The sequence below is a fragment of the Semicossyphus pulcher genome, unplaced genomic scaffold (genome assembly GCF_022749685.1).
Source record: "Semicossyphus pulcher isolate SPU_LCO1_2020_fin unplaced genomic scaffold, fSemPul1.0.p SCAF_17, whole genome shotgun sequence".
Taxonomy (NCBI): Eukaryota; Metazoa; Chordata; class Actinopteri; order Labriformes; family Labridae; genus Semicossyphus; species Semicossyphus pulcher.
The window spans coordinates 13,933,501-13,949,434 of NW_027211681.1; the positions used below are offsets into that span (position 1 = coordinate 13,933,501).

The 15,934-nt window shown below is 43.0% G+C and overlaps 1 protein-coding gene across 1 annotated transcript in view; it reads right to left on the minus strand.

Moving 5' to 3' along the window:
• The window catches only part of glra3 (glycine receptor, alpha 3), a 39,625-nt gene that overhangs the window by 16,166 nt on the left and 7,525 nt on the right, over positions 1-15,934 (minus strand). Inside the window, exons 3-4 of the mRNA XM_069665833.1 lie at positions 5,282-5,505; positions 3,538-3,620 (exon numbers count right to left, since the gene is read on the minus strand). Of these exons, the coding sequence (XP_069521934.1) occupies positions 3,538-3,620; positions 5,282-5,505 (307 nt within the window). The remainder of the gene's footprint in view (positions 1-3,537; positions 3,621-5,281; positions 5,506-15,934) is intronic.

A 15,934-nucleotide genomic window follows, 5' to 3' on the forward strand; every position in this document is an offset into this window, starting at 1 on the left:
AACAGATTGTTAGCTGTTAGCTTGCAGATGTCTTTGCAGATATATTACTCGGACGACAAGCGTAGTTTAAAAGGAAACCAGAACATTTGCCTTCCCGGAAATCCACGTCCCTGTCCACAAGTAGGTGTAATCTCTATACAAGTAGTATAGAGATTACACCCAATGTAATGAAATGTAAAGACCACAAGTGTTTGCTTTAAGCCGGATATGTACTTGCTTTTAACTCCGCATACGCATGATGGCTTCTCTGCGTCTGTTTGGAGCGCCGGCTGTGCACGTCCTCAAAAATGAATGCTACGTGTACGCGAGATGCAGTCTGCACATGACCGGTAGGGGCAGTGTAGCGGCAGAGGGGATGTGACAGGGTCAACACAGCAGCAGGCAGAACGTTTTGAAGAAGAGTACGATGTGTTATTACCACTACACAGCGACAAACATGCCTGTCAAAATAGCTGGAGACAGATAAGATCATTAGAAGATCATTAGAAGCTGTTGATAACGAGGAAACCTGCAAAACTAAATGGAAACGTTAAAAAGTTGCTTTTTTTTGTTGTTTTTGTTCTGTCCACCCAACACACAAAACCTGTCACTTACTCTGCTGTGAACTCAGAAATAACAGTAACCTCCTCGAGTGTCTCAAAGTCTGTTGTTTACATCCCGCACATACAGTAGTTTCATACAGCCTGAGCTCTCTGGTGCGCCCTCTAGAGGTATCCTCCAGTAACACGTAGTGCATAGACAGGTATGTGAACAGTTACGTTCATGACGCAGCAGGTTTTGTACGCGAACGCAAGGCCAAGCAGCAAGTATATCTCGTCTTAAGAGATAAGACGTCTTAAGAATGCAAAAAGACTGACACCTTTAGCTGTTTGATTTAAGATTGAATTAAACAGGATTATATACAAAAGAAGTGTTTCCATGAGGGGGAAGGAGTCGAAGGGAAGATGGATGCTGCTAAATATAAAAGATTCAAATTGACATCCTTTATATTCGTTATTGTACAGTAATTGTACTTCCGTTGCAGTTCCAGTATCACAGTTGATTGGATTGTCAGTATGCAGCTCCTGTGTGCTCCTGTGTGCACAGGTGGTGTTCTGCTCCCTGTATGAATCCAAGCAGCATGCTAACACTCAGTGGTGTGCACAGTTAAAGTCCCTGTGGGCGCAGAGACACTTCACTGATGTATGGAAAACACACATGGCACGAACAGGAGAAGCCATCGCAATTATGATGAATAATAAAGTGAGCAGGAGGTCGCATGAGTGCTGGAGCGCGGGCTGAGCCATGTTCACTTATTAATCAACAATGTGTGACTAACATTGTTCATTTGTAGCACACACACACGTGGGGAGCTTTATTTTCTGAGCAGTTTAATTATGAGTGCTGCTCAAAGGCTGCTGCTGCCATAAAACCCTCACAGCCGCCGTCAACCAGCGGTAAAAGCTCCAGTGATGAGAAACATGATGAATAATAAAGAGGAGGAGGCAAAAATGAGGAGCAACACGTCAGGAAACCAGTGAGGGAAGCACGAAGAAACATGTGATACTAAAGGAAAACAGACTGTTCAGATTTTAAAGGTTTAACATAACTTTACATATGTTTGCTTGTTGCTTTGGGTACTCACTTCATATTTCTAGTTGTGTGAGACAGATAAGTTCACTACCAGCAGGCTCATGCATTTCATTCACTCTTCACAACCAACAAAAACAGCAAGAGAGGGTTCCCAGAGTCCTCTGGCGTGAAGGCCAGCTTTTCTTTCCAAGCTTCCGGTGTAGCCAGCAGTCAGAGAGAAAGAACTTCCAGCCAAGACTTCTTTTTCCGTGTGCTGCATGTTTACAGTCAGACGAGCAACGTGAGGCTGGCCCAAACTCCAAAGATGTTTACAATCTTACTAGATGTGTAACAGATTCATTCACCAACAACCAGAGTCCGACTCTCACAGCTGGAAGTCTCACTAAATCTCTCACGCTCAAACGAGACTTCAGAGTAAACAAACATGGAGGACGACGGGCAGGAAGAATTGGCGATGATAGTTTTCGGACTTTTTAGAAAAAAGAACAAACTGTGGATGAAGTGGTGGAGACGGCGTGAACACGGGCTGAACATGTTACTTTATGCTTTCTGTTGCCATGGCTGCGTTTGTTGTGCTTCCTTCTTCAGTCAGCTCGCTTCCTGATTGGCTATCGTTTGGTTCCACGTGACGATCCACAGACTGCGTGCTCGGCGGTCCTCGGGGTCCCCCCCCCCACACAACACGATATCAGATCGTAAATATTGAACATGTTTAATATTTAGGATTTGAAATCGGTGCGGCCACGACGTTCTTCTTCATCTCTAATACCACAGGAACATCTGGAGAGATCATCTTTAGAACCATCAACAAATCAGGACTTTGCTTGCTTTTGTCAGAACGGGGGAATCGGGCCCAAACTCAGACTGAGTATCTTGTCGTGTGTCGTCCGCTTAAGAAGTGAGCATGGAGTTGAACTTGAAAGATGTCTAAGAACAGATTGTTAGCTGCACATGCATGCAAGATTTCTATATGCATATTTTTTTTAAGATTATTTTTTGGCTTTTTATGCCTTTATTTTTTTTTTTTAGAGAGAGGACAGTGAATAGTTGAGAACATGGGGGGAAGAGAAAGTCGGGATGACACGTGGCAAAGGGCCAAAGGAACTGAACCTGAGGCCGCCGCATCGAGGACAGTAGCCTCAGTTATACGGTCGCCGATTTAACTGCTGAGCTAAACGGGCGCCCCAGATTTCTGTATATTAAGATAATGAAAAGTGTGATCCTCGTGGGATGACCGCCGATGGGAGCCAGGTTTGCATTGTGGTGTACGGTGATCTTTTGCTCCGCACAGACTGTTTTTTCCTGCAACCAAAGAACCAAACCAAAGAAGACTACTCAGACCACAAACCAGAACTCTTCTGATACCAAAAGTCTTCTCACTACATTTACATGCAGACTCTGTAAACACAGATGAGTCATACGCTCAATCCCCCCAGCGAAGGGCTGGATATATTCTGTATACCTGAGTTCATGTTTCACCTCACGTCAGTGTGCACAAGCAAAACAAGCAAAGGCCACATCTATGTGGTGTTAATGAAAGAATACAAATGAGGAAAAGTAGCTCCTTTATTTCCTGCTTTTGCAGACAGATATCCATTATGCAGTCCATTACGCTGTTCTTATGTTGGTCTAAAATGTGGCAAACACATTAATATGTAAATGGACTTTAAAGGTTGTGTCTCAGAGTTTTACTTCTGTCTTTGTGAGGAGTTTTAGAAGCAGGGAGTGAGGACTGGGCCTCGCTTTGTGGTGGCTCTTCAAAGGATTTGTTTTAAGTCGAAGGTTAGAAACAGGTAGAGTTTCAGGTGTGGGTTAGGCATTTGGTTGTGAAGGTTAACGTAATAGTAAGCAGGTAGGGAAAGCATTATAAGCCAGCCATGAGGGACGTCATAGATACAGCACTACAAACCATGTGTGTGTGTGTGTGTGTGTGTGTGTGTGTGTGTCCGTTTATAGTGTACTCACAGCTCTCCAGCTGCATGATACAGGTCTGCACATCCATCGGGAAGTTTTTTAGATCCATGGGACACGACAGAGTCAATGTTAGCCTGAAAGAGGAGAGAAAGAGGAGAACAAGTGAGGAGGGAGTCAGAGACGGTCATCCATGTAAGTCATACACATGTAGAGGATCAGAAGGCTTTTATCTTTGCTGATTTCATATTAATGTGACACTAAGTGCTTCATCTTTGTAGCTGCAAACAGAAGCACAGCGGTTCTGCATTATCTCTCCGTTTGTTACTCTTGCTCAGGAACAAACAGAAACTGCGATACTGAAACACAATTACAGCATAAAACAAAAAAAGCATCTCACGACGAAAGGGACAGAGGTGGGAAAAGTACTGGCACAGAAAATAAGAATAAGAAAATAAGTGCCTGAACCCGGATGATTAGTTTTCTCCACATGATTATTTAGAGCCTGACAAAAAGATAAGATACATACATATACTTTAAGATAGTAATCTAGTTAAGAAAGCAGACTGAGAACTGTTGCATAGTTATATCTGTGCAAAGTCCACGTAGAAAAGCTTCCAGCTCAAATAATCAATATATCCCTATCTGTGAAATTTTCCCTCTGAAAGTGGCATCTTATCACCTCAAAAATCCCATGTTGTTTAATAAAAGACTAAACATTGTTCATTCTTTAGCAACGTCCAATAACAGACACATCCTACTAGTGCACAGAATTACAGAACTTCTGATAATGCACTGAAACCACAGAGAATGTATTCATCAGCATCCTCTGCTGTTTCTAACTTTGCTGTTGATGCACAGTGACCTCTAGCCATGAAACAAATAACCATGTTACAGGCAGACACTGTGACACACCGTTTGTTCACATTATGTGGTCCTTCATTAAAGAATGCAGGACCCTAAAGTTGTTCAGTTTGTTCACATTCATCCATTTTTGGTACCAACTTATAGGAAGGTATTCCAGATGTCTTACTCCCTAGCACGCCCAAAGCTCCTCCAGGGGAATCCCAAGGCATTCCCCGGCCTGATGAGATATAAAAACTCTGTGTCAACCCCGGGTTTCCTCTCAGTTGGTCCTGCCCAGAAAACTCCAAAGGGAGAAGCCCAGAACACATCCCAACCAAATACCCAAACCACCTGAGCTAACTTTTTACTTGATGGACCAATGGCTCAACCCTGAGCTCCCTCTGAATGTCCAAGCTCTCACCATATTTTTAAGGCTGAGCCCAGCCACCCAACGGAGAAGACTCATATCGGCTATTAATATCTGCAATCTCATTCTTTCTGTCCCTACACAAAGCTCATGACCATAGGCGAGGGTTTGAACATACTTGGATTTGGTCAATTCAAAGTTTTGTCTTCCTGCTCCACTCCTTCCTCACCACAACACCTGGGTACAACACCCACATTAGTGCTGATGCTGCACCAACCTCCCTGTTCATCTCAGCTCCATTCTACCCTCACTCAAACACAACATCCTCCTTCCGTTGGGGCAGCGACTAACTCCAAACCTAGAGTGGGCAATCCACTGCTTCCCAGTGGGGTGGCATGGCCTCAGACTCTTGTCCAGTTTGGGTCAAATTGGAGAGCATAAATGGAATCCCAAAAAGGACCATATCTTAAACAATGACAGACAGTATCTTACTTATCTTTGGACTGTTTTCAGAGTAATGATCTTTGGCAGGTTTAACACCTTAAGAAACCTTCCCCTCTACACAGCGCCCACACCCTCACTTACCTAATGGAGTACAAGACATTCCCATTCTTAAATATCCTGAGCAGTTTGTTGTCTGTGGTGACTTCATGAAAGTGGGCCCCCTTCTCATTGGCAAAGAACAGATCTGGTTTCCATATGGAGTCCAACATGGAGGGGTCCAAGTCCAGAGAGTCGTCTGGGTACTCAGCGTAGGCGAGCCTGGGATCGTTCCACTGCTGACGGAGGAAGATGTTCACGCGGTAGTCCTGCAAACATAAAGAGCAAGACAGACAAAAGAAATGAAGGGGCTGGCAGAAACTTTCAGCAGCCTGCCGTCAACTTTATTTAAGTCCCTGGTCCAGATTGTCCCTCAGGTGTCTGATGGTTTCTCTTCTCAGAGGGAACTCATTATTATCTGTTGGATGAATTTTATTATCCCCCTCTGACAAAAATACTGCAGATTCAAAACCACATAAAAAACTGCACTGTTCCCGTGCCCAAACCTTTCAGAACCATTACATAATGTCTGCACAGTGTCTCACTCTGTCTGACCGAAATGCTATTTTGCAGAATACTGGCCATCACGCCGTCCTCTCAGCTGCTTGAACCTGTTAAATGTTATCTATGTGGGAATTAAGAACAATGAGAGGAGATAAGCCTGGCTTAGGCGGGGGAGGGGATGACATGCATAACTCAGCGCTGTTATCGTACACGGTAGGAGGCTGCTTTTTGTGGGAGCAGGAAGCATTTTGGTGAATAGTTAATTTTTCAATGATTCAAGTGGTCGTTGAGACGATAACACAGGGCATCTCAAACTGGTCCCTCGACAGAGAGTGTCCTGATGCCACGATCGCTCCTTTGTACTGCAAGTTCAGCTCCCAAGAATATTCCCAGAATGCACTGTTAAAGGCAGTGAGTGTGTCCCTGCTCACTATGCTCACTGACTGGAAGTGACATCACTCTTCCACTTCACTACACTACACGGTGAGCACAGATGCGGCTAATGAAATTAAACAGGGGAAAGTCTGATTTAGGTGCGACAGTAATGCTAACTGTTGCTGAGGCTTTCGGCCTACATGAGTCAAACATGCAATTTTTATTTCATGAGCCGAGTCGTCTCCGTGTTTATGATGTGACAAGACCTCCCCTGAGAAGCAGAGGAACAAACTGAATACACTATTGTATTATTACATAAAAAATATACCTCACTGTTCAACCCCTTTAATCTTTAACTTTTACACCACACATCATGTCTTTATCATCGCTGCCGAGGTCTCGTGCAGCTGATTCACATGTGTCCCTGTGTTTGCTGATGCAGAAACCTTATCGGCGCAGGAATTCACTGTACAGTGATTCACTGTGTGCCCGGGGTGATCCTGAACATCCACACTTTGAGATGTGATGTCTGTTGGCAGGTAGAGACCTACGCTGAGCTTTTTAATGGTAATTTTAAAGCTGGGCTTTGATCTAAATGACTATTAGATACAAAAAGTTTGGAGTTGCTCCAGTGGATTGATTCAGCTGGCAGGTAAAAAAAAGGCTGCAACGTAATGTTTGGGGGAAATCGATGAAGATGAAAGAACGTCCACTAAACACTCTTGTTGAGATGCTGCTCGCTCTCGTCAAAGCCACAAAACTCCAGAGACAAAACCAGTAATTTTACCGGTCAGGACACGGGAGTTGTTGGTCTATTACTGCCTCGATTGGGTTGGGAGTTTTTTTGTGCTATTGTGTGTTAAAAAATGTTTCAAGTGTTTCGTCTGCACTAAAACACCAAAGACACACAGTAAAAGAAAACTAAACAGCAACCGGGAAGCGTCAAGTAAACAAAACATAGCAAAAAAGTGGCGGCCGACGCAACACCATCGCGTCCTCAACACTGCAAAGAAAAGGATGGCCTGCAGGATCTGTAAAGCGCGAGCATTTGAAGAACGGCAGACAGACAAAGACGTAGGTAACGAGATGGTGAACACGTGGGGCATCAAAGAGCTGAAGAAAAAAAATTACTCAGTTTGGTGGAAAGTAAACACAAGACGAGAGCAAACTTTGTCCGCTGCTTTGTAAGATGTCAACGTTTGTAGTAACAGCTCGTACCACTGCCATAAAGCTGCCAGATATAAAATACAAATGCAGCTTTAATCCTTTAAAAACCGACCTCCACAGGGCGTCCACAGGATATCGCTCTGTGCAAAGTTCCTTCTGAATTGATCTTGAATAAAAACAATGACAGCTCAAGCATTGTGTGAAACAGAGAGCTGCTGTGTTTCGTCTCGTCACTTTGTCAAGGGTTGTTCATGAAGGCATCACGGTCGCAGTATAATTATAACTTTACAGCTGGAGCCGGTAACTTCAATCACTGTTTTGTTAGAGTGATTTTAGGGATATAAATCATTGAAAATATGCAAAGAATTAACATCACCATAAGTCAAATACCAACGCAGACCCTGTTCATGCAGAAGATCAAACCTCTTATTTTAATTATGACAGAATTAAGACTTTTATCAACTATACGGCTTATTAACTTATATTACCTTTTAGCTCAGGTTGTGCAGATTCTAAGGATATGAAGCATTTAAAAATACTCCAAGAAATGACATGATAATGCTAATGCTAATGCTAATGTTTGCCCATGCAGACCGTTTCTATTGCAGGGTAAAAGAAGCACCACATGCAGCCGGGTTCAGGTGCACTGCTGACAACAGGACGGCTCCATTGTTCCTCCACAGGTTTGAACTTGAGATGATTTGTGTGCTGACAGACCTGCGGCCTCGTCATGTGTCTCCCCGTGCAGTCAGAAAAACTGCTCGCACACAGACACAGGATGGATTAAGAGGGATGGAGAGATTGAGTGAACAAATGAAAAACAGAGAGTGTAACAGTCGTAAATCTGTTTAACATAGATAGCGTGTACAGACCAGAGTGAACCAACCTGGCTCTAAGCTGTGTGTGTGTGTGTGTGTGTGTGTGTGTGTGTGTGTGTGTGACACAGGGCATTCAAAAATCAACTCTGAATCTCTCCTCCTCTTTGGTTTCCTCGTCTTTCAGTGACTTTATGGTGAAACAAAGAACAAACGTGTCACAATTTACCCTGCAGGTGCTTTAATTCAACTATTCACATTGTTTTGTATAATTTGATTGTTTTACATTTAGTCATTTATTTATTTATTTGTTGTTTTTTTCGTTTAAAGGAAGATAGAGGATTAAGTTTGATACAATTTGTGTTATTAATATGTTTGAGTATTTATTCAGGCTTTTATTTTGATAGAGCCGGCAGTTTTTGCGCTGGGTGACGTGTCATATGGGAAGCTGGATGGGCGGGCACCGGGAAGGTGAATGTCACACCAGAACAAACACGAGGACACCAGTTATCATTAATTGTCAGACAAAAGAAATGTTTTTTGTCCGGACCTCGACAATCTGTTTGATCCTGCGTACGATCCCCTCTCCTCGTGCCACCGTGGACAGTTTGATTTGGGGTTTTGTTGCCAAGGCCAAATCGCCATGATAAAAATTCTTTAAAAAAAACTGCATTCAGCAAACTGAAGCAGTGGGATAAAAGTCAAACACGACTGAGCCACCTGGAGGCAGGTGAGCGTTACATCCACATCATACAGTGACCTCAATATTTCACCAGAGCCGTTAAGTCAACAAAGAAAGAAGGACGCAGCAGGTATTTCACTGCATCCACTACTTATATCAATAACATTAGTCACAGAGATTATCTGATAAACAACTCTGCAGGTGCAACCACTGTATGTGTCTGGATATTAGGGATGAAGCGCTTCCTCGCGAGACAATTAGAGATCACATAGACGAGTGGTTCTCAACTGGAGCCACCTCCACCTCAATGACTAATCACGACCCACATTTCTAACATTTTCTACCACTTACATTTAAGCAATGAAAAATGGTGCAGTTTGGACCTGAGACGGAACAAAACCATCTCAGTATGTCAACATCACAAAACACGCACACATCCGCCACCCACTGAAAACAGCTCCCCGACCCGCTATGAGAACCATAGACAAACCAGGTGGCCTGCTCAGGTATATTTACTGACCATCTTTGCATTTTTTGTATCCGTACAAGATGGCTGTCCACTATCGATAAACTCTCTCTCTCTCTCTCTCTCTCTACTCCTCGCATATGTACAGAGAGAGAGAGAGAAAGAGAGAGAGAGAGAGAGAGGCATCGTCTGTTAATGTTCTCATTGAGGTGCAGCCTCTCCTGTGACATACGGACCTTCTTACGCTGCTGTTTGAGTGATTTTGTGCAGCTGGTTGGTGCTGATGTCATTCTGCACTCTCAGTTTTGATACACTACGTCATTAACAGGTGAGCGTCCGCATGCAGCTCACCTGTTGTGAATTCTGTGTGAAATGAATCAGTTACATGTAGCTGTGCTGCTGATTCTCCTTTTAAGAAATGAATGAATAACTAAGCCAGGAGCGCAGACTGCAGCTTCGTTTATTCAGAGAGATTTCACCTGATTTAAATTTAGATTTTTAAAAGATATTTTGTAACATCTTTTCAGTTTCAGTGATTCTTTTTCAGTAAGTACACAAAGTCAAAATAAAAAGGATTACTTTGTTTTATTAAGAAAATTAATGAATTTATCCATCCATCCATCCATCCATTAATTTATCCATCCATCCATCCATCCATCCATCCATCCATCCATCCATCCATCCATCCATCCATTAATTTATCCATCCATCCATCCATCAATCCATCCATTAATTTATCCATCCATCCATCCATCAATCAATCCATCCATTAATTTCACACCATGTTAACACAACAGATGTCCTTTCTATAATCCAGTCAGAGCTAATTCTGATTGATCTGATCTGATCAATCAGGAGATCTCTGTCCCCTGATTGACGTCCTGTTCGGGTCTATCTTGTTTTTGTGATCTTGAACCTTAAACAGCACAAACACAAACAGAACGCAGACAGTCGGGCTTGTATTTATTTTGATCCATCAAGATGCAGATAAAATCTCCTCAGTTCACTTCAGTCTTTAGCTAAGACTTTCCTGCTGGTTTTTATGTGATCTCTGGATTATAAAGTTAAAGCTTGGATTTTATTTCCCCCTCATGTGTTGTTATATATATTCTATGTTCATCTTTATTTGGATCTTGTTCTGACGATTGTTATCAACTATGTTTAACTTCCTATCATTGTTCTTTTGACACTCTCTGTCTGTCTTCTTATCTGTCATACAAAGGACTTGCTTCATGTGTTTGCCTCATGCAAAGTGCTTTGAGCTGTTTTGTGAAATGTGTTATACAATAATATATTGTATATGTTTAATCTCTGATTCTCACTGCTGAACCGACAGCGTTTTTACTCCCCGTGCACCACATTTCTTAGTGATTACATTAAACAAACAAACAGGTCATATGCGTGTCAGCTGGAAAATAAATACTTCCTGTCATGACAGTAAAACATATTTGAGACGTGTTGTTGATGTGTCGAGGTTATGTCACTGCGCTCTCTTGTTCAGATGAAAAGAGGAGCGGGGAGATGAAAAGACAGATGGTGAGAAGAGGGAAAGGTCTTAATCCTAATGTGACATATGGCCCCTGTGCGTCTCTCTCTCTGTGCTCCTCTCTCTCTGCAGCTCTCAGTGTAAACAGAGCATCACGACCTCTGCGTTAACACTGACCCGCAGTCTGCACAGGACTCACTGTTTGTACCTTTCATCAAACGCCCCTTCGTTGACCCCCTGACTTTGACATCCTGCTCTCAGTTTCCAGATCAATCACTGGATTAGGACCTTTAACACATGTCTATGTTACCAGTGTCACCAGTGGGTTAGCTTCTTTCTAGGCCAGTAATATGAACTGTGGAGAAGCAACTTCAATGTTTTTCACAAAATATAGAAGTTTCTCTTCACCTTTTTTTTACTCTGTCCATACCTCCCCAAACCTCCGACTGGTAACCCCCATTAAACCTCAGTTTTAATTCTTAAAGAGTCTTTAGAGGTTTTTATATATACTTTGGGCTCTGAATGACTCATAGGTGCTAAAAGTTTTGGAATTGCTCCAGTAGATTCCTTCATGTGAACCAATCTTTGGGGGCAAATGTGCCCAATCACAGTACATCTGTTACAAGTGATTCTTGTTTAACAAACAGGTCCATGTCTACCGAGGTGCTCGTACGTCGCTCTCTTCAAAACAACCAGACTCCATTCACAAAAACAGCGATTTCACCTTACAGAGCTGCTTTGAATGGCTAATTAGTTTGTTATTGTGTTATACAAAGATTTCTGTTGGATCTAAACAAACCAAAGGCTGCACAGCTAGAAAGTTCCTGGTTCGAGTCCTGGTTCGGACGTAGTGGGCCTTCCTGTGTGGAGTTTGCACGTTCTCCCTGGGTACTCCGGCTTCCTCCCACAGTCCACAGACATGCTCGTTAGGTTCATTGGTGACTCGAAATTGCCCGTAGGTGTGAATGTGAGCGTGAGCCCTGTGATTGACTGGCGATCAGTCCAGGTGTAACCCCAGTGACAGTTATGATAGGCTCCAGCCCCCCCCCCGCGACCCTGAGCAGGATAAATGGTATAGATGATGGATGGATGGATGGATAAACAAACCCTGATCCAGGCCGCGGTAGAGCAGCAGCTCCCGTGTTCTAAGAGGTAAAGTCACAGTTTTTGTCAGTAGTCTGGTGTCTTTAAAGAAAGAGATGTATCGGCTGTTCCTGGTTTAAAACAAGCGTCTACTTCTTAAACAAAAAGGTCTGTTTCTGTAGGGATCCTGACTGTGATGTTGTCAGACACTTAGAACAACAATCTGAACCTGCCAGAGGAAAAACATAGAGCTCTAGTAGACGTACTTTGATCTGTTGAATCTGGCCGCAGGATTAAGTTGCAGCCATTATAGCTTGTTTCACTGCTTCAGCCTGAATAATCCACTGAAGAAACAGACCACTTCGTTAGTAACAAAAGTTTTTTGCTTTCATGAAATGGGAACTTTTCATCCTGTACAACAAAAAAAACAATATAATGTAAAAGTCAGAACAAGCGTCTTTTAAATCATCGGATTGTTTAATTTATAACGATGAAAATTAAAACAGGAAACTGGTGGAATTTAAATTTAAATGAAACTAAAGCAAAAATGAAAGTGATAATAATAATGATGATTTCCCTGTGATTATGTAGCTACTACAGTCAGACTCAAAAAACACTAGGGCCAAGCTGACACATGCAAGCTGGCTCGGTGTTGTGTAAACACACGCACGCACGCACGCACGCACGCACGCACGCACGCACGCACGCACGCACGCACGCACGCACGCACGCACGCACGCACGCACGCACGCACGCACGCACACATTCGTACATGAAAAATTCATATCTGCTAAATAATAAAAGTCAAATGAGAGCAATATTGTTCATTCTGAAATTTCTTGTGACAGTTCATGCTTTGCAGGCACACACACTGACACACACTGACACACACTGACACACACATACACACACATATAAACACACACGCACACACATACAAATGGCAGATCTGTCAGAAGAACTCGCGGTGGTGCAGAAAGCACTTAGACCCTGTCACTTCAATCATCCATCCGTCTTCAGCGAGGACTCGACTGATCACAACCGGGTCTGCTAATGACGCGACAGACGGGCTGATGGAGAGTGAAGCCATGTCGGAGCGTAATGAAGCATCGCAAACGCCTTCAATCGTTACTGACACGCTGGAATACAAACTTCTAACGATCAATCAATGCTGTCAATCAGTTTGTGTTTATGAAGGCTGACACCGAGGCTGTAGCCAAGGATCCGACAGAGGCACCAGGAAAAATGTAACAAGTTAAAACTCATTTCCTGCTAAAGCAGAGACACTTTTTTTCAAAGTTTCAAAAATAAAGCCGCAATGTTCAGAAAAAAAGTCTAACATCAAAAGAATAAATCATGTGAAGAAGGATTTTTTGACAAGCAAAACAACATTTTTTTTCTCCTCTGACTTATTTCTGTTATGCCTGGCAGGAAGACTGTTTATACTCATTCAGTCATCCATTAGCCATCATTTATCATGTCACGTTCTCTCTCTCCTGCTCTGTCCTTCCTGTCTGGTGATCAGCTGATTATGGGCGTATACTATTTAAGTACTAAACCAACCAGATTCAGCCTCGACGTCTGTCGACCAATCATCCCGCTGCTGTCAAATTTTAAAGCTCTCCTCTCTTCCGCAGACAGTTTGTCGTTTCAGCTCGATCATTGCGACCGTCCTCCACCCCGTTCCCCTCCAAGCTCCTCAGCTCATCCTGTCTTCACCACCATCACCACCTCCATCCTGATAATGAAGTCTCTCCTGGTTGAACTAACTTCATGTAACTTAGCTTGGGTAGCTAACGTTAGCGATGGCAACACTTAGTAATAAGCGTCTTCACCAAAAACCTTTGATTCCTCCTTCCAACTGATGCGTTTTAGCAAACTATGATCTATTTATATTTATGTTTTGATGCACGTCCTGGATTAACTAAAGCGTTAATATTGGTGCTGTGTTAATGGCTGCCTTCAGTAGTGGAAACGATGAAAACAGAGATCCACAGAGAGCCCCACAGTTTGCCAAAGACAGCAGTCTGTGGACATGTGGCCAAAAAACCTGACCTTCATATGAACCTGATTTCACCGCCAGGGAAGAAAACAACGCAGAGCCTGAACAGGAGCCTTGAGGCTCGGTCGTACTGCAAGGCGGGATTTGTTGGTGAAATTAACTTATTTTCATCTTTGCACAGGAAGTGAACATGACTTTGTTGTTACTACCAACATCTGAGCCATGTTTCTGCAGCCTCGCAGTGTGATTCAGCCACCTATAAGAATGCTAACGATAAACTGAATGTTGTAGAAACGTATCTGGCTCACTGTGTGATTGCTTTATAAGGAGAGCTAAGTTTGTCGTGGATCGCTAACACTGTCTACACCTCCCCCCTTTAGTTTGTGGAACACTTGGTTTTTAATAAACGCTGAAAAAAATGAAAGATGCTGGGTGTTTAACCCTCCTGTTATATTCATTTGTCAGTTTATCAGCAATAATGTCCGTGTGACCCGGTGCATGTTTAATCCTCCAAGAGTTTCAGAAACCTAAAAATCTTAGTAAACAGCGTTTGTACCTCATTACTAACACCGTTACGAACAATTCAATGAATATTTATTGCAGTGGTGTGATTCACCTTTCGTAGATCATGGTTCCATCAGGATAATACACGTTTAACTATTTTTTATGTACATTGGAAAAACTATAAAATACATTCCTTTTACAGAACATGTATATATATATATTTTTTTTTTTCCTCATGGGGTGACAAATAGAGATGGGACACCTCTTCTGTTCAGGGTCAAATTGACCCGGTCACTAAAATCAAGCCAAAAGAGAAGAAGATGAAAAAGTCTCCAGAGAGATGGTGGCTCCAGATATGGGCCTGCCTGCTTCTGCATCCCACAGGCTGGCTGTCGATTCATCATTCGACTCATAGACCCCAGCCAGGATGAGGAGCGGATACGGATGTAAATGCGTTTCATCCAGCTCCTTCCACTTCTCCCCGAAACCACGTCTCCCTTCTAGATGAGTCATTTCCAGAAGGATTTTCTGTATTACATGAGGAATGACGAGCTCAGACGCTGACTTGATGTCTGTGACACGAGTCACTGCGATTCTGCTGCGCCCTGGCACTGTCGGTATTATGTCTTTTAGAGACAGTGCTGTCTGACGTGTATAGGAGATGAGGACCACTCACTGTGTTTCAACATGGAGGAAGAGGAGTAGATATTACAATTTTCAAAATAAAACACTGTGATTGACAAATGCGATGTTATATTTGTGTGCTTTTATATATTTGTCGGTATCGAAACAGAGCGCGAGAGAGATGAAGATACACACGCACACACACACACACACACACACACACACACACACACTAGAAAGAGAGAGACACAAAGTGGGCTGGCTATAGGGGGTGGGGGCGGCGTGTCAAAACACACACGTGATCTGACCTCAAGATGGTCTTCATCTTCAGACACATCCTCGTCTTTTTCACTACTGTGACCAAGTGTGTGTGTGCATGTGCACGTGTCTGCATACAGGTGTGTGTGCGAATGGTGAGAGGGAGTAGGAAATAGCTGCTGAGATACAAATGATGTAAATTTGACACTTTGACCTCTTTTAGCCTCCACTTTCACTGCCGGGTCAAATTGACCCAAACAGTACCTGTGTGCTACAAACATGCAGGGGAGGTTACACATCAGATGAAACAATAATTTCACAATTTTTCTGACATTTTCAAACTTTAAAAAAAGGGTCAAAAACCTGCAACACACCAGGAGGGTTCAGTAGTCAGTACCAGTGTTGTGACCAAGTCCTCTTTGCTCAAGTCCCAGGTAAGTCTCAAGTCATTTGGTCCAAGTCTCAAGCAAGTTTCGAGTCATTTTTTCTTGGGCAAGTCCAGTTCCGAGTCAAGTCACTTTTTTCCACCCAGGATCCAGCACTCTTACCTGTAGTATCCGGTCTTTATAAAGAGAAAAGACAAGGTGTTAGCAGCCCGTCTAATAAGGATATTATTGACCAGTTTATATAACCTGTTCAAAGAGTATGACAGTGAATTGTATCTGTGTTATCTTGGCACAGACGCAGCCATGATGATGGTCTGCTCTGAGACCGTAACGAGTACGACTGATG